Source organism: Myotis daubentonii, chromosome 6 (genome assembly GCF_963259705.1).
Source record: "Myotis daubentonii chromosome 6, mMyoDau2.1, whole genome shotgun sequence".
Taxonomy (NCBI): Eukaryota; Metazoa; Chordata; class Mammalia; order Chiroptera; family Vespertilionidae; genus Myotis; species Myotis daubentonii.
The window spans coordinates 90,078,694-90,105,728 of NC_081845.1; the positions used below are offsets into that span (position 1 = coordinate 90,078,694).

Here is a 27,035-nt window from a genome sequence, read left to right on the forward strand (position 1 = left end):
GGGAGAGAATCCTGCACTAAACTATCTGCCTCCAGCACTGAACTGCCCACCTGCATTATGTTTCTGTCATTTAAGCAAGCCCTGACAAAGAAATTTCTCAAGCAATAGGATTGAGGCTTTCCCCATCCAATTGGAACTGTGCATCTATATCCCATAAGCATCTTCACTGACCAATCAGGACAGTGGGTTTGTTTGTTTTTTTGGATCAATCAAACTTTGAGGATTTGGACTCCTCCTTTGCATAAAAACGGACCTATCAGGGAAAAGGGGCAGAGACTTATCTATATAAGTCAGCTTCCCTCTGGCTCAGACTGCACTTTCCCTTTCTCCAGATGACTGAAGATGACTGAGAGTTGCAGGCTGCGTTTCCATGGCTGGAGTTGAAACACTTTGATCAGACCAGTGCTGGAGCAGAAATAAGCAGAGTGGGGCAGGCCTGAGTGTAGTGGAACACAGCTGTCTAACTAGCCAGGGGCCTGACCCCAGAGCAGCCTGGGTCATTGCTGTTCCACAGCCACCAGCCTTGCTGTATCACAGTTGAGATGTTTGCACAAAATAGTTTCCTTCTTCACCACACCCCAAGCTGGGGATTCCTGTTGGCATTGAACTGGCACCAACAACCACAGTTGACAACAGTGATGACTAAGTCTTCAAATGAAGACAATTAAAATATGTGTCTCAGCGAAATTAACTTAAAACACAGTGAAAGTGCTGACCTTTGACGCATAAGTGTGAAACACTGACAAATCTCATTTGATCCTCAACCAAATCCTGCAAGGAAGCTCAGAGGGGCCAGTTATACCAAGCTAACAAATAGTGGAACCAAAAACTTGAACCTAGGTCTTTTTACTAAGTCACAATTGTCTTAATTATCCTGTTCTGTTTAAACTTGGACTTTGGGATTCCTATACGTTAAAAATAGTAACTCCCAATTCTCTTTCCATCAGAAACAATTTCCTACCAAGTTGTAGCCCTGAGCTATAAGTGGTTACTGAACTTTACTACACTTGATCTTAGCCAAAAGGCTGAGAAGCGATGAACTTTAAAAAAGCTAGGTCATCAAACAACGAAGGAAAATCACTCTTGTCATCTAACAGTGTTGTTTGTTTGTTGTTTGTCTTGCCCCTTAAGCGGGCCTCCATTTGGCGCACGGCACCTTGGGAGTTGTAGTCTCAGGGCACAGACCTCTGTGGCTGGAGGCGCTGACTCACTGGCACTCAATCAGCACAGAACCAATTTGCTCTCCGCACAGCTATTGGCTGGAAGGCAGCGGGAGCCCGCCCCGCGGCGCGGCGCCGTGGCTGGTGGAGGCAACCCCCGGCTGGGCGGAGTGTGGATCTCGCCGCGTTCCCGGGTACCCTCGTCCGTGATACAGCAGTGCAGCCATGGCAGAGCCGCAGCCCGCGTCAGGCGGCCTTACCGACCAGGCTGCCCTCGGTTGTTGCTCGGACCCGGACCCCAGCACCAAGGTGGGCGCTGAACCTATTTCTCCCGAGTGGGGGGCCCAGCGTGGCGCCTTTGGGGTCCAAAGATAGAGCAGATCCCCGGGCTCAGCCAGGCCCGGCTCGGACTGGATTCGAACCCCATTCGACCGCCTGTGCAACTCTGTCCGCCTCGGACGGGCCGAAGTGGGCTGGGGAGAGGGCTAATGGTGTGCAATGGGGGTTCCGTGAGAGGGTCCAGTTCTTAAGATTGTTTCAAAGCCTGCAACCCAACTTGCATTAACTTTTTAATTTGGGGATGTTAACTGGAAGCCACAACTAACTCAGAGTCAGATCCGTTGTCTGTGGGTGTGCGTGTGCCCAAGGTCAGTAACCGTGGCGGATAAGACGAGCAATTTCAGAACTAACTCCCAACCCAGGTTCGAAGGTCTCTGTCCATGCCGGCCTCTCCCAGCCTGCATCATTTTCCCGTCACTGCCCTGGCTCCAGGCTCCACTCCTAGAAGCTAATTTGATCGCTTCGGCTTTAACCGCGCCCAGAATTTCGCTTTTCCTTCGCTTCTATGCTCACAGCCAGCCTTCTGCCCTGCCTGTGCGAGGTAGCCCTAGGAGAGATCACAGAATCATGGAGCTTAGATCCGAAAGGAATCGTAGAAATTTCTTCACCGATCTACTCGGTGGAAGAATGACCTGTTGCACATGAAGGCTTTCATCCCTCCAGCCTGCTTAACATGTCTGTACTAAGAGTCAGTGTAACTACCTCACTGAGGTGTGGTACTTGGGTGCGTTGTCAAGATTAGACACAGCAGGCGCTTGGAGGTGGGGAGGGGGGGCGCAGTTCTAGTACTCATCAGTGTCAGTAAACGCCTTCGTGTATTTATTCAATGGGCTGGGGAAATTCTAAATTCCTTGAGGATTAAATGTGCTTTATGCAGCCCTCTAAGAGGGGTGCATGACTGTGGTCCCTCCTTGCTCTTTGCCTTCAGGGCAAAGTAGTCATACACCTGTAATTGCTAAAGCCTCTGACTAACATCTGCTTCTTAGGCAAATATGTATAAAATCTCTCACACTCATCTCACTTGTATACCTTCTAATAATAATACCTAGTTATTTCACATAGAGTTGTTCAGCATATATTAATTTCCCAGTTAACTGGGGAATTTATGTATTGGGCTAGTAAATTTTTTTCAGGGAGATCTTTATGAAATTTGTTCAGTACACTTCCTTGCATTCTTAATTTACACTTCTCATAGTCTAAATTTCTCTTGGTGATTTGGAGTAGTTCTTTTTTGAAATCAGAATATTTTGACCTTTGAGGTACTACCATGTGGGGTACCATAAAATGGAATCTATACTAGCAGCTTATATATATTAGTGTCAGGCCCTGGGTTGCTGTCTTAAGTAGATTACTTAATTTAATCCTCACAACAATCCTGTGAAGCAGGCATTATCTCCATTTTCCAAATGAGACTGGCACATAGGTCTTGAGTCACTTGCTCAGGGAGGAGCCCACACTCCCAGCCTCCACTCTATTTGGCTTCTGGAGTACTGTTTTCAGCACCAATTTTGAACTTGAGATGAAGTAAATTTAAAAACCTAAATGAATTAAATTAGGCCTGATTACTGACTACCTGCTATATATAAAGTCTGTTTGGGGATACTGGGATGAACAAGATGAGGTCCCTTCACCAAATATACACCAACTCTAACATAAAATGGAACTGGGAGTAACATGCTGTTAAAATTAGAAAGCACCCTGGGAGCACAGGAGGAAGAAATTCTTGACGATAGCGTCTGTGATATGGTGTGTGTACAGGGTACTTGGAGTCTGAAGACCCACATTTGAATCCCCAGTTCCATCACTGGCTGCAGTGACTTTAGCAGGGCACTTGGGCTGAGTTTGTAAAAGGAGCATAAAAAGGGCTACTAGGATGATAAAGTGCATTGGTGTTCTCAACACTATGAAAAGTTATACAGTTCAAGGTCGCATTTCAATTGTGGGGATCCCAGACTGCTCAAGCAGAAGGTGGGGGTGGGCCCATTCCTTGAAAGACGGATGGGATTCCAATGCCACATGGGAGACAGAATTACATAGAAGGGTATTCTAGGTGGAAGACACCTCTGAGCAAAAATGTGCTGAGATATCAGAAAGGTGCAGTGTGGTGTGGTGCAGGTTCTGGAGAGGGAAGTTATGTGTTTTTGGTTGAAGTCCGGGTCATTTAAGCCAGTGGTTCTCAACCTTCTGGCCCTTTAAATACAGTTCCTCATGTTGTGACCCAACCATAAAATTATTTTCATTGCTACTTCATAACTGTAATGTTGCTACTGTTATGAAACGTAATGTAAATATCTGATATGCAGGATGGTCTTAGGCGACCCCTGTGAAAGGGTCGTTCAACCGCCAAAGGGATCGTGACCCACAGGTTGAGAACCGCTGGTCTAAGCAGTGCAGCAGTGGTAGAGAAAGCTAGAATGGTAGGTTGAATCCAGATCATGGAGAAAGCTTTGAATGTCACATCTACGGAAGCTGGATTTATATAAGTAGTGAGGAACCATTCAGGGTTCTGTTGAATAGATTGGAGGGATCCAAGCATGAGGTGATGAGGACCCCTAAAAGGCTCTTCCAGAAAGTGAGGTAAGTGCTGAGGGTTGCTTTGAAAAGGAGAGAGCAGCAGTGGTGGAAAATCCACTCACTTGTTAATCATTTGCATCTCTGTCATAAAGGTAGACAAAAGAATGCACAGCTGACCATGTCCTGGGCTATATTATTTGGCTAACTTTCTTCAAAAGGCCAAATACTTCTTTTCCCAAGTAGTAATATAAAGTCAGTTTTTCTACTGTTCCCATCAATGTCCTTTGTTACAGTAATTTGGAGTGGCAGGTGATAGAGTTGGGGAAAACTTTAAGGGATGGTGACATTTAAGCTGAGTTTTACCAAATACAAAGGAGGTAGCCAAGTAGAGTTGGATGCAGAGGTAACAGGAAGAAAGAATGGAAAGGAGGAAGAAAGGACAATAGCCAGGTGGACGAATGACTGTTCTAGGCAGAGAGAATCATCCTAGATAATAAAAGCCTAATATGCTAAGTGTCTGGTCATCCGGTCATCCGTTCACTCAAAGCATAATATGCAAATGATGTGCTAAGGCCGCTCAACCGCTCACTATGATGTGCACTGACCACCAGGGGGCAGACGCTCTGACCAGTAAGTTACCTTGCTGCTGGGGTCCGGCCCATCAAAATTTAGCAAGACGGCCCGGACATGCCCTGGAACCCTCCCATGGTCCCTCCTCAGCTGGCCATCCTCCCGCTTTCCTCCCCGGCCCTGACCATGCACCGGTGGGGTCCCTCAGCCTGGCCTGCGCCCTTTCACAATCTGGGACCCCTCGGAGGACATTGGCGAGCCAGTTTTGTCCTGATCCCGCAGGCCAGGCCGAGGGACCCCACTGGTGCACGAATTCGTGCACCAGGCCTCTAGTAGTATATATAAAAGCACAATGACATCAGAAAAATGATGCAGGGACCTACAGGTAATGATACTGAAGTTATAGGCAGTGCAAGTTGAGGGGAAGGTACACAAAGCAGTCATTGGGATGCTCAAAGAAATTATGATCACTCATTATGTTCACTTGTTTTTCTCACCTTGTAAAGATTTGTATTTGGTAAATATGTTTTATAATATATGTATTTTATTAGTATATTCGTGCATAATTAAAGTAAATATCCATTTATTGAGGGTGCATGCTTCTTGTGAACTCATAAGGGTATGAAATAAAAAACATTTGAGATTACCAGTTTAGGGAAGTAGTGAAAAAAGTGAAGTTAGAGAAGTATGCACCAACCATATGTACTTGCTGTTGATACTTTATTTTTTAAAGAATATTTTTTTATTGGCTTCTTGGCAAGTTTTGATATATCCTGAGAACAGACATTTAGTGACCAAACATTGTTGGGGGCAGTTGTATAAAATCCATTTGTAGACTTCTTCTGGGAATGGAGAGTACATACTTTTTCCTATTCCTCATGATAAGTACATTATATGTAAAACAAACATCAGAGATTGAAAGGTGAGGAGAAGAAGGCAGACTGGCTAGGGACTTTGAGACCCTAAGAACACCATGGGAGTGAGTTTCTTCAGTTTTCTTTTTGCCTCGTATAGCCCAGACTTGGAGCTAACAAAGCTAGCAATCTGGAAAAGCCAATGGGTGCAGACCAAAAAAAGCCCAAGGAAAGCCTCTCTCTCTAGTCATAGGACCAGGAAATGGGTGATATCTATACTAATAAAAGACAAACATGCAAATTGACTGTACCTTCGCTATGCCTTAGGCCACGCCCACCAACCAATCAGAGCAACTATATGCAAATTAACCAACCAAGATGGCGGCCAGCAGCCACGGAGCTGGAACAAGCAGGTGGCTTGGTTGCCCCAATGATGGAGAAAGCCAAGCTTCCTGCCTCACGCAGCTCCACTCAAAGCAACAAAGTTTCAATTATAGAAGGTAAATAAACCCCAGATACCTGCTTTCAGCAGGCCATGGCCACGGAGCTGGAGCGAGCAGGAGGCTTGGGAAGCCAAGCTTCCCTCCTGCCCGCCCTGGCCAGCTCTGAGCTCCTCTCAAGGCTAAAAAGTTTCAATTATAGAAGGTAAATAAATCCCAGAATAAAAAAGAAAAAAGAAGAGGCTGGGAGCTTCCATCGCCGGGGGTGCTTGGCCAGCCTGAAAATGGCCCTCAGCCCCTCACCCAGACTGGCCAGGCACCCCAGTGGGGACCCCCACCCTGAAGGGGGTGTGACCATCCTGGAAACAGCCATCAGCCCCTCACCCAGGCTGGCCAGGCACCTCAGTGGGGACCCCCACCCTGAAGGGGGTGTAGCCAGCTGCAAACAGCCATCAGCCCCTCACCCAAGCTGGCCAGGCACCCCAGTGGGGACCCCCAGCCTGAAGGGGGTGTGACCAGCCTGAAAACACCCATCAGCCCCTCACCCAGGCTGTCCAGGCACCCCAGCAGGACCCCAACCCTGATCTGGGACACCCTTCAGGGCAAAACAGCCAGCCCCCACCCATGCAACAGGCCTCTATCCTATGTAATAAAAGGCTAATATGCAAATTGACTCCAACAGCAGAACGACTGGGAATGACTGGTCACTATGACACACACTGCCACCAGGGGACAGACGCTCAATGCAGGAGCTGCCCCCTGATGGTCAGTGCACTCCCACAGGGGGAGCTCTGCTCAGCCACAAGCCAGGCTGATGGCTGCCAGTACAGCGGTGGTGGTGGGAGCCTCTCCCGCCTCCTCAGCAGTGCTAGGGATGTCTGACTGCAGCTTAGGCCTGCTCCCCGCTGGCAAGTGGACATCCCCCGAGGGCTCCTGGGCTGCCAGAGGGATGCCTGACTGCCAGCTTAGGCCAAATCCCCCAGGGAGCGGGCCTAAGCCAGCAGGTGGTCATCCCCCGAGGGGTCCCAGACTGTGAGAGAGCACAGGCTGGGCTGAGGGACCCCTCCCCCCCCCCCCAGTGCACAAATTTTTGTGCACCGGGCCTCTAGTTTCCTGATAACAGAAACATTTAGACCAGTGGTTCTAAAAGCTCTGGCCCTTTAAATACAGTTCCTCATGCTGTGACCCAACCGTAAAATTATTTTCGTTGCTACTTCATAACTATAATGTTGCTACTATTAGGAATCGTAATGTAAATATCTGATATGCAGGATGGTCTTAGGTGACCCCTGTGAAAGGGTCGTTCGACCGCCAAAGGGGTCGCGACCCACTGGTTGAGAACCGCTGTTTAGACAGTAACTGCTCTGCTACAACCAAGCACCACAGAAAAAAACTATGGCCGCAGCCCCACCTATACCAGCAATGGCTGAATGGGGAATCTGGTCTACCCAAGGGACAATAATGAGGTGCCTAACCTACCCCTGCCAGGGTGGTGTCAGAGAAGGCTGAGTAGGGAGCCAGAACTTTCATCTCACCAGGAAGTAACAAGCTTTCCTCCTGTGCTGTGTCAGTGGAGAAACATGGGAAACCTGAAATTCTACCCCAACCCAGCACAAGTATTTTAAGAAAATCATAAATGAGAGAGTAAAGGGATGTGAAGAGAGGTAAGGTTTCTAGACTTGATTCAAACCGATAAATAATGACACCAAGTGACTGTGATAAGTTGCTTATATACAAGGGTGGGCAAACATAGGTTAATGATAATAATAAATAATACAATAATTAAATAAATAAATAATAATAATACAAGGATAAACTGTTTCACATACAACTGTAAACCTACTTCTGCCAACCCTGTATATAATGAAACACCTAGAGCAACCACTAAAACAGCTATTCAAAGAAATACATGTAAGAGTAATCAAAATGGAATTATAAAAAAATGTTCCAGTGATCTATAGAAGGGCAAAGGAAAAGAAAGAAAACAGTCCTAGCCAGTTGCTCAATGGTTAAAGCGTCAGCCTATAGACTGAAAGGTCTCAGGTTCGATTCTGGTCAAGGGCACATACATGGATTACAAGCTGGATCCCCGACCCAGTCGGGGTGAACGCGGAAGGTAACCAATAGATGTGTCTCTCTCACATCGCTGTTTCTCTCTCTCTGTCTCTCCCCGTCCCTTCCACTCTCTCTAAAAATCGATGGAAAAAATATCCTCAGGTGAGGATTAACAAAAAAGAAAGAAAACAAAACAAAAATAAGAAAAATGGCCAACTTAAGCCCTAATGTTTCATTAATTACATTTGATGTAAATATACCAATTAAGACAGAGATTGGCAGAGTAAATTGGAAAACATGCCCTTGCTTATCCATATATGATGGATTTTTTTGTGCTGATCATTATACAACATATGTAAGTTAAGTCATTATGCTGTATACTTAAACTTACATGGTACTATATGTCAATTATATTTCAAGCTGAAAGAAAAATTAAAATATGCCCCACTACATGCTATCTACATGAAACTCCCTTCAAATATAATGATGATAGAGGCAAGTTAAAGTAAAAGGATGGAAAAATATATATTATGCAAACAGTAATCAAAAGAAAGCAGAAGTGCCTATATAAATATCAAACAAAGTAGATTCCAGAGCAAAGAAAATGATCATGGAGAAGTACATGATATAATGATAAAAGGGTCAATTGACCTAGAAGACATCGCAGCCCTGAATGTGTTTGCACCAGACTGCAGAACTGCGAAACTATGTTAGTTTATTTGCTTTCCAGGAGACAGTCCAGCAGATGTCCTAGAGAGCTGTCTTATCAGTATTTCTTCCAAGCCTGTAAAACACACTTAGAACAAAGGTTTGAAGAGTTTAAAAGAAGTTTGTTTGAAGGGGAAAGGAGAGGGGAACTTTCTACTAACTAGAAACTCCTTGATGCGAATTGTCCCTGAGTTGTGAAAACAGCAGGGAGAAGAGGCATGAAAGATTGCAACCTTGAGAGTAGCTTATCTGGCTGAGTTTGAACAAAGGGACTGTTTGAATCAGAGGAGCCAACAGTCTTGGGGTTTAATTACCAGATGCTGTGGAAGGCCACAGCAAAGAAAAGGAGAGACCTTTTTCTGTCTTTACAAAAATGAAAGGAATATCAGCTAACAGTGCTAAGGGGGGAAATTTATAGCACGAAATGCATACATTAGAAAAGAGGAAAAGTCTCAAATCAGTCATTTAAGTTTCTTCCTCAAGAACCTAGAAAGAGAAGAGCAAAATAATCCAAAGGAAGCAGAAGGAGGGGAATAACATTAGAAATCAATGACGGAGCTCCAGTGGCGCAATCGGTTAGCGCGCGGTACTTATACAGAAATCAATGACATTGAAAACAGAAAATAAAAAACAACAACAATTAAACATAGCTGATTCTTAGGGGGGGAAAAAAGAATTGACAAACTAGTAAGACTGCAAAAAAAAAGAGAAAGACAACACAAATTACCAACATCAGGAATGAAATAAGGAATACCACTACAGACTATGGGTGTCAGAAAGGCAGTAAGTCATCAATTTTCAACTCTATGTTCATTAATTAGACAATTTACATGAAGTGGGACAATTCCTTTGAAAACACAAAGCTGTCATAACTTACCCAATGTGAAATAAATAATTTGAATAGCTCTATAACATAAGGAAATCAAATTCATAATTAATAATCTTCCAAAAAGCGTATCTCCAGGCCTAGATGATTTCACTGAAATTTTTTTCCAAACGTTAAAGAGGAATTGACATCAATTATACACAGTCCCTTTAAGAAAACTGAAGAGAAGGGAACACTTCCCAGTTCATTTTATAAAGCTAGTATCACCAACATACTAAAACCAGATGAAGACAGTACAAAAAGAAAAAACTATAAATCAATATCTCCCACAACTATAGACATAAAAATATTTGACAAATTATTAGCAAATAGAATTCAGCAATATATAAAAAGAATTACACACCATGACTAAGTGGAGTTTATTCCAGGTATGGAAGGCTAGTTCTATATTCAAAAATCACTCAGAGTAATTCACCACATTAGGAAGCTAAAGAAGAAAAATATGATCATATCAATGGATGTAGAAAAAGCACTTGACAAAATTCAATACCATTCATGATGTTTTCCCCCCAGAAAATAATAGGAATGGGAATGTCTTCAAATTGATAAAAAACATCTATAAAAATCTTAGAGCTAACATTGTGCATAATGGTGATGCTTTCTTCCTAATTTGGGAGAACAAGGCCAGGATGTCTGCTGTCACCACTCTTATTGAACATCATGCTGGAAGTTCCAGCCAGTATAGTAAGGCAAGAAAAGGAAATAACAGTCATACAGATTAGAAGGAAGAAATAAAACTGTATCACATCGTACATTCTTAAGGCAGATAAGTAGATAGCTTGGGTTTTCTATATATAGTAGTAACTAACATTTCAAATAATTTTTAAAAACCTGTGTAATAGATCGAACCCTACCTCAACAAGTTACGGGCTTACATTGAGATGTGTTAGTTTGCTGTTACTGGTAAATGATTTAAAACAACACAGATTTACTATCTCAGTTTTATAGGTTAGAAGTCCGACATGGCCTCACTGGACTGAAATCAAGGTATTGACAGGGCTACATCTCTTACTGGAGGCTCTGGAGCAGTGGTTCTCAACCTGTGGGTCGTGACCCCTTTGGGGGTCGACTGACCCTTTCACAGGGGTCGCCTAAGACCATTGGAAAACACACATATAATTACATACTGTTTGCAGTAGCAAAATTACAGTTATGAAGTAGCAACGAAAATAATTTTATGGTTGGGGGTCACCACAACATGAGGAACTGTATTAAAGGGTCGAGGCATTTGGAAGGTTGAGAACCACTGCTCTGGAGGGAAGTCCTTCCAGACTCTTTGAGATTAGTGGCTGAATTCAGTTCCTTTCGGTTGTAGGACTGAGGTCCCAGTTCTTTGCTGGCTTTCAGCTGGGGGCCATCCATAACTCCTTGCACACATGCCCCTATATCTCTGAGGCAGCAGTGGCACATTCAGTCTTTCTCACCCTTGGAATCTGACTTCCTCTCCTGCCACACCTCTCTGCTTCTATCTTCTTTGCCTTCTTTCATTCTTTTCTCTGTTCCTATACAAGTCTTTAACATCTCATGAGAGTACACTGAACCCAGCTGGATAATCCCGGCTAATCTTCCTATTTTAAGGTCAGCTGATTAGTAACCTTAATTCCATCTGCAAAGTTCCTCACAGCAGCAATTAGTGTTTCATAGAATAACCAAGAACATCTTTAGATTTTAGTTCTTGCCTGCAACTCCCTCCAGAGACTACAGAGTATTGGCTGTGCACCATGTGTGGTGTGAGGAAGGCAACTGTCCCCCGTGAGGCCTGCCAGAGACAGCCTTTGTAATTGCCTTGGTTGGACTTACATTGTGTCCTGGAGCCAGCCTCAGGCAAATGTTGTAACTGAGAAAGAAGCAGCAGTCACTCACATTAGCTGAGAGGAATATTTGCTATTTTTGTAGGGTTCACAGTGCCTGTTTTAATCTCTGCTGGAACAAGAGTAGGAAGTGGAATTGGTTCTGTGGCTGTTATTTTGGTATCACTCCATTGCAGTCGCTGAGCAATTTTGTAGGGATATTTGCAGTTACGTTCAACGGGAGAAATCAAAGCCTAATGTGAGTGCCAGGCTAGTGCCTGGATGTCAGTAGCTGCTTTTTTCCTTTTCAGCTGATTGCTGGAACAGACTTTTAGGAATGTGGCACCTGGCTGAGTAAAGCTGTCCAGATATTCTAGAACTGTAACTTCAGAGCCAACTGCCTTCTATGCGATTATAAACTGTGAATGAAGAATTAAGTTATTACATTCCTTAAGATCAGGGTATTACGACAGTTTTTAATCTAGTTTTGTTTTAAATGAGAATTTTAATGCTTGCAATAAAAGTACAATTTTGTTATTTAAAAATTTAGCAAAATAGCTCTAGGCAGTTTGGCTCAGTGGATAGAATGTTGGCCTGTGGACTGAAGGGTCCCGGGTTTGATTTCGGTCAAGGGCACGCATACCTTGGTTGCAGGCTCCTCCCCAGCTCAGACCCTGGTCAGGACGCATGCAGGAGGCAACTGATTGATGTGTTTCTCTCACATCAATATTTCTGTCTTTCCCTCTTTCTTCCACTTTCTCTAAAAATCAGTGAAAAAATATCTTTGGGTGAGGATTAAAAATAAATTTTTAGCAAAATATAAAAATATAATTTCCTAATGATGCTGAATGAATCACATGTATTTGTATTGTATACTAGAGGCCCTGTGCACGAAATTTGTGCATGGGTAGGGTCCCTAGGCCTGGCTGGCGATCAGGGCCAGCCGGGGCCTTCCTTCGTTCTGCGCTGCCCCCTGGTAGTCAGCACACATCATAGTGAGTGGTCAAACTCCTGGTTGGTCAAACTCCTGAGGGGACAGTTTGCATATTAGCCTTTTATTATATAGGATGATGTGAGTTATGGAGGGATATGTCTCTATGGCTCTGAAGGGAGAGGTCAGAGTTTTCAGGCCTATCTTGTTAAGTCCTTGGTTATGACAAGAATAAAAATGTGTTAGGAAGCACCAACATAGTTAAGAGACTCATGGCTTGGAAGATACCTGAGGTAGAAGAAGACCTGAGCTTAGCATTAGAAAGTTGGGGGCGCCCTAGCTGGTTTGGCTCAGTGGATGGAGCGTCGGCCTGCGGACTGAAGGGTCCCAGGTTCGATTCCAGTCAAGGGCATGTACCTGGGTTGCAGGCACATCCCCAGTAGGGGGTGTGCAGGAGGCAGCTGATTGATGTTTCTCTCTCATCAATGTTTCTAACTCTCTATCTCTCTCCCTTCCTCTGTAAAAAACCAATAAAATATTTAAAAAAAAAAAAAAGAAAGTTGGGGGCAATTCATTTAATCATTCTGAGTATGTTTCTCATCTATTAAATGTGGACATTAATACCTACGGGCAGTAATACCTCAGAGTATGTACCTAGTGCAAGTAAACCTGCTAGTGATGTCAGATCCCAAGGCAAATTATTAATGCTAATGATAATCTTAACTCCATGAGTTATTATACTCTCTATACCCTTTTATCAGTCAAGTCACATCTCTTGTTTCCTGATTTTTAAATTGGATAGTTTCACAATGGTGTTAGAGACAGTAATTTTTTTTTTTTTTGAGGGATTACGAATTTATTCGATCATCCATACACCAGGTGGCTGAGCCAGGATGGCTCCAGCACCCAGTGAGGGGAGTCAACGGCTTTTAAAGGACTTTTGGCGGGATTTTTTCTGGGCGGAGACTTCTTTAAGCATACCCAGAGGGGAGAGAATGGAATGTGGTCACCACAAGTGAAATGTGGTCTTCAGCAAAGGGAATGTCCCTAGTGAAATGATCTGAAAAGCCAGTTCCGGGGGGAAGGGTATCAACTAAATTGCTCCATCAAACCTAACATTCCAGACTTTTTGTTTTATGTAATAGGGATGAAGGTCATGTCTTCTGTAACTGCTTCCTGCTGAGTCTGGACGTTGAGATCACAGGGGAATGGACTTTGATAGTAGTGGCATTTCCCCCAGAGCCTGGTTGGTGAAGTCTCTTGAGAGCCGTCCTGTTGAGTGACTTGGGAGGTAAAAGCTGGTCCTGAGGCTGCCACAGCGTCACTTGCCTGGTTTTGCTGCTTTTCTGGGCCAGGAGCTGAAACACAACTGAGACCTAGATGTTATCTTTAGGGGGGAAAAGCTTAGGGGTCTCAGTTGCCTCACTAGTGATATGAAAGGGGAGAACAGGTTGCCCTGTGGGTGAGGTTCTTGTTTTCCCAGTTTTGCCCCTTTTGGGCATCCACATGTTTCTTGTCGGTCCTGAGACAGGGTTATGAGGAGAGGGATTATCTGGACTGCCCTTTTGTGTAGGGTACGGCGGGTTACGGGGACAGGCAAAGACTGGTTGTTGGGGGCCATGCCTACATTGGGTGAGAGATGAGAGTACAGGTTCCTGTCCAGTTGGTGGGGAGACAGGTGTATGTGTTTTCCCCACAGAGGAAAAAAAATCCCTGATCATGGAGACAAGCTGAAAGGTGTAAGGAGAAGAGGTGGACTAAAGGGTATGAGATTCCTTTTTCTAGTTCCTCACTCCAAGCTGAGAGGGTAGTCGCCATGGCGCTACCGATAAGGGGTGACAGATGAGTGGTTGAGATTTTATTGCAGTGAAAGTGGGAGGGAATATTAGAATGGGCTGTTATCCAAGGGAAAAGAGAAAGAGAAGGAAAGGAGCCGTTGAGGCCAGGGGCCAGGATGGTTGGACACTGCCCTCAGACCAGCCAAATTTAGTACTTTAAATTTCCTGAGGTTATAATCTGCCGCTCGTTGGCGTAACTTCTTTTTTTACTGAACCTTAATCCTTGCTGTTTTTCTGAATATTCTGGTTTAGCTTAGGAAGTATCCAGCAACCTTGTCCTGCCAGCCTTGGTGACTGAAACCTCACTTTCTTTCTTTTTTTTTTTTTTAATGCAGAACTCTTCTTTATTATAACAACTAGGGGCCCGGTGCACGAAATTCGTGCACTGGGTGTGTGTGGGGGGGGGAGTGTCCCTCAGCCCAGCCTGCCCCCTCTCACATACTGGGAGCCCTCAGGCGTTGACCCCCATCACCCTCCAATCGCAGGATCGGCCCCTTGCCCAGGCCTGACGCCTCTGACAGAGGTGTCAGGCTTGGACAGGGGACCCCCATCTCCCCCTGATCACTGGCTCTGGCCCCCGCCCAGGCCTGAGGCCTCTGGCCCAGGAATCATGCCTGGGCAGGGGACCCCCATCTCCCTCTGATCGATTGCTCCACCCCCCGCCCAAGCCTGACGCCTCTGACCCAGGCTTCAGGCCTGGGCAAGGGGACCATCATATCCCCCCAATCCCCGGCTCCGCCCCCCGCCCAGGCCTGATGCCTCGGCCAGAGGAGTTGACCCTCATCACCCTCCGATCACCAATCACCGGATCGGCCCCTTGACCAGGCCTGAGGCCTCTGGCCTAGGTGTCTGGCCCGGGCAGCGGGGACCCGCAGCTACAGCGGCCCCGCGATCGTGGGCTCCACTTTAGGCCCAGGCAAGGGACCCCTAGCTCCCGGGACTGCCAGCTTCGACCGTGTCCAGCTCCCATCGCTGGCTCCACCCCTACTTCCTGCTATCACTGGCCAGGGCGGCAAAGGCGCCTGATTCTCCGATTGTGACTGCCCCCCAGCTCTTAGCTCCCCCCTGGGTTTCCGATCACTGTCAGTGGCAGGGGGCTTCTTCCTGCTTTCCCTTTTGCCTCCCTGCATTGTGCCTACATATGCAAATTAACCGCCATCTTGTTGGCAGTTAACTGCCAATCTTAGTTGGCAGTTAATTTGCATATAGCCCTGATTAGCCAATGAAAAGGGTATCGTCGTACGCCAATTACCATTTTTCTCTTATATTAGATAGGATATATAAAACAAACAACTTTAAATATTCATAACCACACCAACCATACATTATCATAACCGGTATTGTTATTCAGCTTGCTCAAATGTGAGGGAATAACTTATAATTCTTAAAATCATTAACCATACAAATGTGGGAGTGAAATGCATGTACATATTTTTATAGTATATACGTTTTTCCTCTCTTCACTTTATTCATCATCTCAGTATTTTCATACATCCTCATTCAGTTAAGGCCTTTCATTACTAAGAGAGTCAGTACAGCTATATTTGCCAGTGGTAACAGTCTTAATGAGTAATAACTGACAGTTACCAACTGATTTTTGACCTACTTCCTTCTTTCTTTAGAACAAAAAAGAATTTTCACCTAAGCATCCATTCCAACCCCTAAAGGCAGTATCCTTCAAACAACTCCTTTAAAAGCACTTTAAATGGCGATTTCCATTTTAATAGTCGGATGAGGATTGTACCCCTCAATCTGAAAGTCTTCAGTCTTGAAGTCAGCGATTGTCTCAACTTTTCAAAGGATTTTGAGCTTCGGGAAAGGCCTCGGTTCTCGCTGAAGCTGCATTTTCAGCGGCTCAACATGATTCAAGTAGATGTGTGCATCTCCCAAAGTGTGCATGAAGTCACCTGGCTTCAGGCCGGTGATGTGTGCGATCATGTAGGTGAGCAGGGCGTAGCTGGCGATGTTGAAGGGCACACCTAGCCCCATGTCTGCTGACCTCTGGTACAGCTGGCAGGACAGCTCACCGTTCACCACGTAGAACTGGCAGAGGGCATGGCATGGAGGCAGGGCCATCGAAGGAAGATTGTTTGGATTCCAAGCACACGGGATGATTCTTCTGTCCTCAGGGTTGGTTTTGATTGTGTCAGTCACCTTTTGCAGTTGGTCTACTTCTTGATCGGAATAATCTGAATCCATATCTTTGTAGTCTGCCCCAAAATGCCTCCACTGAAAGCCATAAACGGGGCCTAAATCTCCTTTTCTGCTGGAGAATCCCAGGCTGTCCAGGAAGTCACGGGACCCAGTGGCGTCCCAGATTCTCACTCCCTTGGATGGCAGTTCTTTAGCATTTGTGGATCCCTTGATAAATCACAGCAACTGCTCCAGGACACCCTTCCAGAGCACACGCCTGGTTGTCAGCAGAGGAAACTCATCTCTCAGGCTGTAGCCCGACAGGGTGCCGGTGCCGGTGCAGTCGTCCTTAAGGAAGCCAGAGGGGAGGATGTGCTCGATCTGCCCCAGGTACTGCAGTGCCCCGCTCCAGCACGGCGGGCGGTGGCGGGGGCAGGGGCAGCTCAGAGCCGGCGGTGGGCATGGTGCTGGCGCAGCTGTGGGTTCGGGGATAACGGTGGGGAAGGCGGCCAGACCTCCTGCAGGCGCCTCTTTTCCGGTTGTCTGGGCGCCGTCGACCCCGCCTCTCTGAAACCTCACTTTCTTACTCAGAGTTAAATGGCCCTTTTACAATTCTTGCAAATAGTTAACTTTAGAACTTTCAACATTTCTCTTTTCCTTCTCATCACATACACAACCTTCACAAATTTCACACTTTCAAATTAGCATTCAGACCTTCTTTCTATGTTCTTCAAAAATGCATAACCATGCCTCAAACCTTCCATTAAGTATTTCTACTCTAATATTCTCTTTTCTTTAAAATGTATTAGAATTCTTCACTCTTAGAAACCTGCTTTTTCAATGAAACCAAAAGGTAAACAGCCAACATTTTGTAGATTGACATTTTTTCAGAGTATTAAAGGGGTGAGAATGTTGGCCTTGGGATCTAAAGGCTCAGTGAGGGGGGTCCCTTCGCCATGTCATGTCATAGGGGAGCTTTGCAAGAAGACGAAAGTTGTGAATCTGGAGGTGAGAGTACCCAGTGAGCCTGAGAAAGGAGAAAATTTCTTGTTCAGAGGAGGGGACAGTCACAGAGGAGATAAGGAGATAAGGCATTTCCAGTCCAAGGAATGGCTCGGCCTTGTGGGGTGAGAGAGTGAAACTGAGGTAGGTGACTGTGGTTCGGGACAACTGGGCTTTATGAGGGGATGCATGGTAGCCCTGGCCGGGCACTGAGGTAGAATAAGAAAAGAGTGGATGGGGGAATTTAGTAAGATGCAGTGTAGAGGTGAGGTGGCTAATGGCTGTGAGACTAATTCGTCAACCCCCATAATAGAGACTAAGGAGTGGACAAGGGTCCCAGCGAATTCACAGAGGGCAGAATAAGTGGCCCCAGTGTCCATTAAAAGGAGATCTGCTTACCTGCCACCACAGTTGTTACCCAAGGCTCTGTCCTGGTCATGTAAGTCAGAGGGGTCCTGTCAGGCCGGGGCAGCTTCTTCAGTGGCCAGTCCCAGGAGGTCTGGGAGCTCCCAACCGGATCCAGAGGGCGGCCGGGCTGGACTGGCTGAGGTCCAACCCAGAGGGGCCAGACTACAGTCTGATTTCCAGTGGCCTTCCCTTCCTCACCTTGGGCAGGGCCCAGGCGGGGGTCTCAGGTTTGAGCAGGACTTGGCTCAGTGTCTGCATTTGAAGCATGGGCCCGGAGGAGGCTTAGCCCCTGACTTACCCGCAGTTGGAGGACCGGCACTTCGTTTGGGGTTCGTGAGAGCGGTGGCTAGGAGCTGGAAGGCCTCCTTCTGGGCCTCAGCCTTGGCCTGATCTCACCTTTGTTTTTGGATTTACGTCTCCTCGTCTGTATTATTAAAAACCTGCCGAAACCAGTTTGGCTCAGTGGATAGAGCGTCGGCCTGCGGACTGAAAGGTCCCAGGTTCGATTCCGGTCAAGGGCATGTACCTGGGTTGCGGGCACATCCCCAGTAGGAGATGTGCAAGAGGCAGCTGATCGATGTTTCTCTCTCATCGATGTTTCTAACTATCTCTCTCCCTTCCTCTCTGTAAAAAATCAATAAAATATATAAAAACAAAAAACAAACAAAAAAAAACCTTAAAGGTCAGGTTAAGGAGGTCTTTTTGAGGGATTTGTGGACCGGTATCTATTTTTTGAAGTTTGCAGCATATGTCGGGGGGCTGATTGGGATATAAAATGTGTTCAGAAGAAGGGGTCCCTCTGGGGAGGTGGAGTCTAAAGTAGTAAATTTCCAAGTTCACCCAATGGGCCCTTCGTTGGATCCTAGCACAGGTCCAGATCCGAGGGGTAGTCCTGGGTGAGCTTTGGAATCCTGACGCACTAGGCCAGTGATGGCGAACCTATGACACGCGTGTCAGAGGTGACACGCGAACTCATTTTTTTTTGGTTGATTTTTCTTTTTTAAATGGCATTTAAATATATAAAATATCAAAATATAAATCTTTGTTTTACTGTGGTTGCAAATATCAAAAAATTTCTATATGTGACACGGCACCAGAGTTAAGTTAGGGTTTTTCAAAATGCTGACACGCCGATCTCAAAAGGTTCGCCATCACTACACTATGCCAAGTAAATGTCAGCATAGAAAAACATTAAAACTTGTAGAGAATTTTTGTGACTACTTGAGCCACACTGGCAATTGCTGGGAAGCAAAATCTCAGAGGATAGAGATAATCGAGACAGTAATTTTACGCTTTTAGTTATTTAGGAGTTTAGGATCTTGTAACTCCTTGCTGTGATTACCAATAAATAGTTCTTGTGTGTTCTTCATTCAACAAATTTTACAGTGATTAGATTCTTTATTTATAATGTCACTGTTTTAGTTTGGGACACCCACAAGCAGACTGGAGATAGGGGTTTGGTTCTCAGTAGTTTATTTGGGATGTAGTCTAAGAAATCTCTGGAGTGGGAAACAGAGGTGATGAAAAGTGTGTAAGAGGGAGGGTATTTGGGCTTGCTCTTGCTGGGAAGCCGCTGAGAAACTGGAACCTGCCTCAGAATTTGTCCCACTAAGGGGCAAGGAAGCCAGGGTTTTTATCCGTTATTGGTTGAGGGTCATTCCTGGGCTGTAAACTCCCTGGCACTTGGGGCCTGCCTACCCTTGTGACCAGAAAATACCCTTGGGCAGAGAGCCCAGGTTGTAGGTAGTAGGTATGGAAACTTTCCAGATGATTTCCATGGTGGACAGAGGGGACAAAAAGTTGTTTTCTTCCTAAATACTGTTACAGTGGGGGACTGTGGTACAAGTGGTAAAACCGGAAGGTGTTTAATATGTGCTGTTTCTCCTTAGGATTTTCTGTTGCAGCAGACCATGCTGCGAATTAAGGATCCTAAGAAGTCTTTGGATTTTTATACTAGAGTCCTTGGAATGACGTAAGTAAACTCTATATTGGCGCCTGTGATGTTTAAATACACAGCTTTGCAAATATAGGCAATGCTTTCAAATCTATTTTTAAAAATGGGTTAAAGTTTGCTTCGTAAATCACAGAAGTCCTTCTGGCCCGCTGTCTGGGACTGCTGTCAGGGCTTCTGTCAAGTTCCTCTGTCCCAGCCAAGCTCAGTGGGCTGTGAGACACCAGTACTTGTATTTTCTCTAATTCCCTTCTCTTCGAGAACTGTCAGTTAAATCCTTAGTGTGCCCAGACCCTTTTGATGTTAGAGCCACTTTTAGCTTTTCTTGTTTACTTCAGAAAAGGTATACATATAAAGACATGCTACTTAGAAAATGAATGAGTTTACTCAGGAAACAGGTTTCAGAAGCAAAAGAAGGGCCCTTGGAGCTTAGGAGAGAGAAAAGCAAAGGTACCTCTCCTGGAGAGAAGAAGAAAAGAAGAGGGGGAAGGAAAGGCGTGGGCGGGCTCCCAGAGCTTACTTTTCTTGATTTGAGGTTTTCTGTTTGTTTTTGATAATAAAGAATAAAATGATCTTTCATTTACTGCCTGGATAACCTCCATTGACATTAAGAGAAAAATTTGGTTTATACAGTGTATGTCTCTGTTTTACAAATCCAACCAATTCGGAAAAATACGAAATGAAAAGTAATAGCCTCCCTCTCCCAGCTCTTCTCCCCAGAGATAACTGCTGTAAACAATTTCTTGTAATTTTTTTCAGAAGAAGTATTTTGCATATATTCATGGCATATTTAAAGGACAGAATGAAACCAAACTAATTGCACACTTGCTGTTTGCAGGCATTTTACACAGTATTTCATTCCATCTTCAGAGTAGGCCTATAAGGTAGCTTATGTCTCCATTTTACATATGAAGGAAGAAACCAGAGGTTAAACATTAAGTAACTAGCCCCGAATTTGAAGCCAGGTTCCTATGAACTACAACGCTGACCTTGTTTTTAAGAGCCCCCAAGTGGGGGGGGGGGCGGGGGGAGTGACCTTGTCCTGAAAGATATGCACAGCTGAGAAAAGCAAGTTTCAGCAGGGTCAGGTGCTGCATCTCCCACCTGATGGATCTACAAGGCTGTGCAGTCTGCTTAGTGTTTTATGACTGCAGTATTTGAGGTGTTGGGATTCTTTATTATAAACAGATAGAGTAAATCTTATTTGTGGTAAGTCAGTGCATAGATTTTATTGGCCAGGGCATGTTACATAGCAGTGATAATCAAAAGATTTCAACAGAACTCTAGAAACTTTTCATTTGTTATGCTTCAATCATTCCCTCTTATTATGAACTAGAGGCCTAGTGCATGCAATTCATGCATGGGGGTGGGGAGGGTCTCTCAGCCCGGCCTGCACCCTCTCGCAATCCGGGACCCCTCGAGGGATGTCCGACTGCTGGTTTAGGCCTGATCCCGCCGATCCCACAGGGATCGGGCCTAAACTGGCAGTCGGACATCCCTCTCGCAATCCGGGACCACTGGCTCCTAACCACTCACCTGCCTGCCTGCCTGATCACCCCTAGCCGCCTCTGCCTTGGCCCCCGCTGCTACTGCTTCGTCTGGAAGGACATCCAGAATGACGTCCAGAAGGTCGTTTGGCTGTCCAGTCTAATTAGCATATTATGCTTTTATTATTATAGATGAGGTCATCTTGGAGCATTTAATCCTAATCTAAAGAAAATTATATGCATCCTCATACTACCCTATTGCAAAATAATCTTATACTCTGAATTCACTTTATAGGCCATAACTTCACTGATCTTTTTTAAAACCTCAGGATTAATAATTTGTCTACTCTTTCTCTCACATCAGTCTCTCCTTTTCCACTGGCTCTTTTTCCTCAACCTACAAAAAAGCTTACGTCGTCTCTATTCTAGGATAATTCTTGCCCTCTGCCCTCCGGCCCTCCTTCCCATCGTCAGCCACCATCTGTGAAAGCGGATCACACTGCTGTTTGACTTGCTCCCCTCCCGCTCTCTTCCAGCGCAGGCAGTCCAGCTTCTGCTGCCCATGCTGCGGACACTGCCTCACAGGGCCTTTCCGAGTCGGTGACCTGTCCCAGTCTCAGTCCTGTTCAACCTTTCTGCAGTATTTGATACTGTTAACTGCCTAATTGTTGACAGTCACATCCTCTGTGTTTGTAATCTGTCCTTCCTTCTTTCTTACCACAGATCCTCAACCTTTTCCCTAGGAGTTTTGGCTTAGTAAAAACTCAATACATTTATTTATTTAAAAAGTATTTTTAATTTAAGTTTTATTTTTCAATTATAGTTTACATTTAATTTTTTTTTTATTGATTTCAGAGAGGAAAAAAAGAGGGAGAGAGAGAGAATCATCAATGACGAGAATCATTGATCAGCTGCCTCCTGCATGCCTCCTACCGGGGATCAAGCCCACAACCCGGGCATGTGCCCTGACCAGGAAATGAACTTTGACCCCCTGGTTCATAGGTCAGTGCTCAACCACTGAGCCACATGGGCTGGGCTATTTTGATTTAGTTTCAGATGTCCAGGTTAGTGATTAGACAATCATACTTTCAAAGCACTTATTTTCTTTAACTGAATGTCATATACCTGAAAGGACAGTAAAGTAACACATTGTATTTTTCAGTAAAAATAAAATTTTATTTTGAAGGTATCTTTTGCCATTTATAAACAAGTACCATAATTCTGGCTAAGTTTCATTATATTTGAAGAATTGATATTTTAAGAAGTGATGAATTATAAAAGTTTGATTTTTAAATTTTTATTTCACTGATATTTACAGATGAATGGATGTTGTTTTTTAAATCCTCACCCAAGGATACTTAAAAAAAATTATTATTGATCTGAGAGAGAGAGAGAAACATCAATGTGAGAGAGAAACATTAATTGGCTACCTCCATCAACCAGGAATCGAACCCGAAACTTGGATATGCGCCCTGACAGAGAATTGAACCTGCAATCTTTTGGTGCACAGGGCATGCTTCAACCAACTGAGCCACAGGGCTGAATAGATTTTTTTAAATGAGATATTTTTCATTGGCTTACCTTGCTTTTCCTATGAAAATGGCCTTATTTCAGAGTTATTCTTAGTAGAACTTGAATGTTGTTATGTTGATTTTAGTATGAATCAACCTTTCCTGTTGTTAATTGATTCAGGATTGTTGTTTAATTTCAGGTTACTCCAAAAATTAGATTTTCCCACCATGAAATTTTCACTCTATTTCTTGGCTTATGAGGATAAAAATGACATCCCAAAAGATAAAGATGAAAAGGTAGCGTGGGTGTTCTCCAGAAAAGCTACACTTGAACTGACACAGTGAGTATGAGTTTTTATCTTTTTATATATTCTATCTTTTTTAAAGGCTTGTTTTTGTACACTGTTTTCCCTAACCAGCCTAATTCAAACTTGGTCTACCTCACCACGTTGCATTTGTAACAGGATGTTTGAGTATTTTTTCATGGATCTTTTGGTCTTTGTATTGGTCTTGTGGCATAGGTAGGACAAGTAAGATCATTTGTTTTTTCGGTAGAGAATCTAAAACTGAAATGGCAAGATATTTGCCAAACTATAGCTAACAAATGTTTAAGTACTACAACTAACTCTTCATAAAATGTTGAAATAGGTACTCCTCTTTTTATTCTTTTTTTTTAAACATTCTTTTTTTTATATATATATTTTATTGATTTTTTACAGAGAGGAAGGGAGAGAGAGAGTTAGAAACATCGATGAGAGAGAAACATCGATCAGCTGCCTCCTGCACATCTCCTACTGGGGATATGCCCGCAACCCAGGTACATGCCCTTGACCAGAATCGAACCTGGGACCTTTCAGTCCGCAGGCCGACGCTCTATCCACTGAGCCAAACTGGTTTCGGCTCTTTTTATTCTTTATGTTGTTTCTGTGCACTGTTTTGTTATTGTTGTTAATCCTCACCTGAGGACATTTTTTTCCATTGATTTTTAGAGGAAGTGGAAGGAAGGGAGGGTAGGTGAGTAGGGAAAGAGAGAGAAAAAGAGAGCGAAACATCAATGTGAAAGAGACACATGGATTGGTTACCTCCTGAACACTCCCCAACTGACCAACTGGGGCTGGGATCAAACCTACAACCCAGGTAGATATCCTTGACCAGGAATCGAACCTGCAACCCTTTGGTCCTTGGACCAACACTCCAACCATAGAGCCACCCTAGCCAGGGCTCTGTGCACTCTTTATTAACCAATAAACAGCATTTGTTTCAGGATATGTGATTTAGTGTGTCCCCTGGTTCAAAACAGCTCTGGAATCAGACAGACCTAGACATGAGCCTTGACTCTGACAGTAGCTCTGTGACTCTGAACAAGTTATATCACCTCCATAAGTGACTTCTCATTATAAAATGCAGATACCCTAATATAGCTCACGGAGCTGCTATGAGGATTTCACTGAGCACAGTAAGTGATAGTTGCTTTTGTTATTGCTATCCAGTTGCCTGGTTTAGTCTCCTGAGTCTAGTTAAAATCATACTTTGCCCTTTCTGTAGCTGAAAACTTAATGTTTATAACAGCAGAGATTAGACCAGTGATGGTGAACCTTTTGAGCTCGGCGTGTCAGCATTTTGAAAAACCCTAACTTAACTCTGGTGCCGTGTCACATATAGAAATTTTTTGATATTTGCAACCATAGTAAAACAAAGACTTATATTTTTGATATTTATTTTATATATTTAAATGCCATTTAACAAAGAAAAATCAACCAAAAAAATGAGTTCGCGTGTCACCTCTGACACGCGTGTCATAGGTTCGCCATCACTGGATTAGACCAAGTATATCAAATAATATATATGGTAAGATTTCCAAGACAGAGTGTTGCAACTTTTTTTCAGAATATCTGTTCTATAGGTCCCTTGTAATTGTGTTTTCCCTCCTTTCATAGCAACTGGGGCACTGAGGAGGATGAGACCCAGAGTTACCACAGCGGCAACTCAGACCCTAGAGGGTTTGGTATGTTTCCCTACTTGTATATAATATATATGGATTTGTGTGCTGTTTGTCCTGCATTCCTTTTTATGATTGTAACAGATCTAAAGCATTAAGTGTAAGTAATTTATTAAGAGTAGGGTTATTGTTATTTTTATTTTCATAAATAATTTTATTTAGGAGCCGTTTAATCTCATAGTCTCAAGTCTAAACATTACCTCTACTCTCTCACAGTGATTTTACTTTTCAGTCTCTGTGTTATATTTCCAGTAGACGTTTTAATGTAAAAGCCAAAAGCTGTGGTGAATAATAATCTTGATTTTTGCTAGCATATACTTCTGCCTTGAACTAAATCCTTTCAGTCAAGATAATGGGATTTCTGGCTTAAATTGGCTGTTATATAGTCAGTGTCAACCACAAACCTATTAAGCAAGAGTAAATGATTATTCTTTTGTGTAGGTTATTCTTAATAGATTGAATAACCTATTCTTAATAGTTTATTCTTAATATATGAGTCAATTTTGTCCTTATTTTCAATAATTTATAATTCAGAGCAACTAATTAATTTATTATACCCAGCCAGTTAGACGTAGGTTCTTATTCTTTAATACAGGGCAGGGCAAAAGTAGGTTTACAGTTATGAGTACATGAAACAGTTTATTTTTATATTATTGTATTATTTTCCATATCAACAACTATAATTCTACGTTTGCTTCACCCTGTATATTATGGTTTTCTAACCTACTTGATTCAGTCTGTCTTTGGATGCCTTTTGTTTTGAAATATACTAGTTTTGGAAGCCACTTGGCCACCCTGTTGTAATGATTTCTTCCTTCTCTTTGCCTTGTTTGGGGGGTGGTCACCTAAGGTCACATCGGAATTGCAGTTCCTGATGTACACGGTGCTTGCAAAAGATTTGAAGAACTGGGAGTCAAATTTGTGAAGAAGCCTGACGATGGTGAGTTATAGAACATTCACTGAGCACCCACGGGAAGGGCACAGTTGTAGTGAAACCCTTTTGGTTGCAAGTAACTTGAAGAAGTCTATACTTCAACCGGCTTAATGAAAGAAGGGAGTTATTGGAAGAATACCTGCTTATTTAGGACCTGAAAGACAGCGACTACGGTGCTTCACAAGGGACTAGACACAGGATATGGGAGCCATCAAAGACCTAGGCTCCTCACCTACCCTCGGACCCCACCTCATTCTCTATCTCAGGTGTTATCTAGCCACCCCAAAATAAGTTCCTTAAAGTCTACTTTATCTGACATTAACATAACTATACCAAATCTCTTCAGTTAATAATGGCCTGGTATTTCTTTTTCACCTTTTACAACCTTTGCATGTCCTTAAGTTTTATATATGTTTCTTGAAATAGTATATGTCAAGATTTTGTTGGATTCACATGTAGTATAATTTATTTTACTTAGATTTGTTTCTGCCATCATAATTTATTATTTCAATTTTCATTTGAAACTCTTCACTGTTTTCACTGTTTCATTTTAATTCTTTCTTTTAATTTCAATTAAAAGATTTGATATCCAGATATCTTCCCCAACAGGAAAAGAACCTGTCCCCTTTTACTCCCATCATGTTACTATTGCCCAGACTTGGATATGATTCATTTTTTAAAGATAATAAGTACGATTTCAAAGTATTTGATCACCTTTTCTCCATACGTCTCTTACAGCATTTTTAAGATTTTTCTGTCCCTTTATTAAGTACCTCAACCCAAACTGTTTTCAAAAGGTGAGACAAACTTTTGAAGCTTTGTATGCCTGAGAACCAGACACAAATGGCAGTTTTGTTGAATATAAAATTTTAGGATTATTTTTCTTCAATCTTGGACATAGAAATCCATTGTCTCAGTTTTCCAATGTTGCTGTTGAAAATCTGCTGTGTGATTTGTATTCTTTCCATTTTTTTTAATTTATTGATTTTTAGAGAGAGAGGAAGGGGGAGAGAGAAACATCGACTTGTTGTTTCACTTATTTATGCATTCATTAGTTGCTTCTTGTATGAGACCTGACCTGGGATTGAACCCACGACCTTGGCGTATCAGGACGACACTCTAACCAACTGAGCTACCAGCGACGGCTGATTTGTGTTCTTTTGTATAGTATCTTCTGGAAGCTTTTAAAATTTGTTATTTCTTTTTCCTTGCCTTCTTTCTAGGAGATTTCCTCAAACTGGCATACCAGTTGAGAAAAAATTGAATATTTTTCTCAAATGTATCTGTTCTGATAGTCATCTTTTGTGTTCTCATCTATTGTGGTATTTCAGCTATTATAATTTTGATTCCTAAGTTTTGCTTGATTGCTTTAACTTTTCTTTCTTTTTTAAATATATTTTTATTGATTCAGAGAGAGGAAGGGAGAGGGAGTGAGAGACAGAAACATCAGTGATGAGAGAATTATTGATTGGCTGCTTCCTGCATTCCCCACACTGGGGATCGAGCCCAAAACCCAGGCATGTGC

At 43.6% G+C, this 27,035-nt stretch overlaps 1 protein-coding gene and 1 pseudogene across 1 annotated transcript in view; one reads left to right on the forward strand and one right to left on the reverse strand.

Moving 5' to 3' along the window:
• Positions 1 to 1,279: 1,279 nt before the first annotated feature.
• GLO1 (glyoxalase I) overlaps positions 1,280 to 27,035 on the forward strand; it is a 28,730-nt gene continuing 2,974 nt past the window's right edge. The window contains exons 1-5 of the mRNA XM_059701795.1: positions 1,280 to 1,469; positions 19,518 to 19,600; positions 22,778 to 22,918; positions 24,515 to 24,582; positions 25,427 to 25,516. Of these exons, the coding sequence (XP_059557778.1) occupies positions 1,386 to 1,469; positions 19,518 to 19,600; positions 22,778 to 22,918; positions 24,515 to 24,582; positions 25,427 to 25,516 (466 nt within the window). The 5' untranslated portion in view covers positions 1,280 to 1,385. The remainder of the gene's footprint in view (positions 1,470 to 19,517; positions 19,601 to 22,777; positions 22,919 to 24,514; positions 24,583 to 25,426; positions 25,517 to 27,035) is intronic.
• Positions 15,368 to 16,696, reverse strand: LOC132237368 (thymidylate synthase-like; annotated as a pseudogene).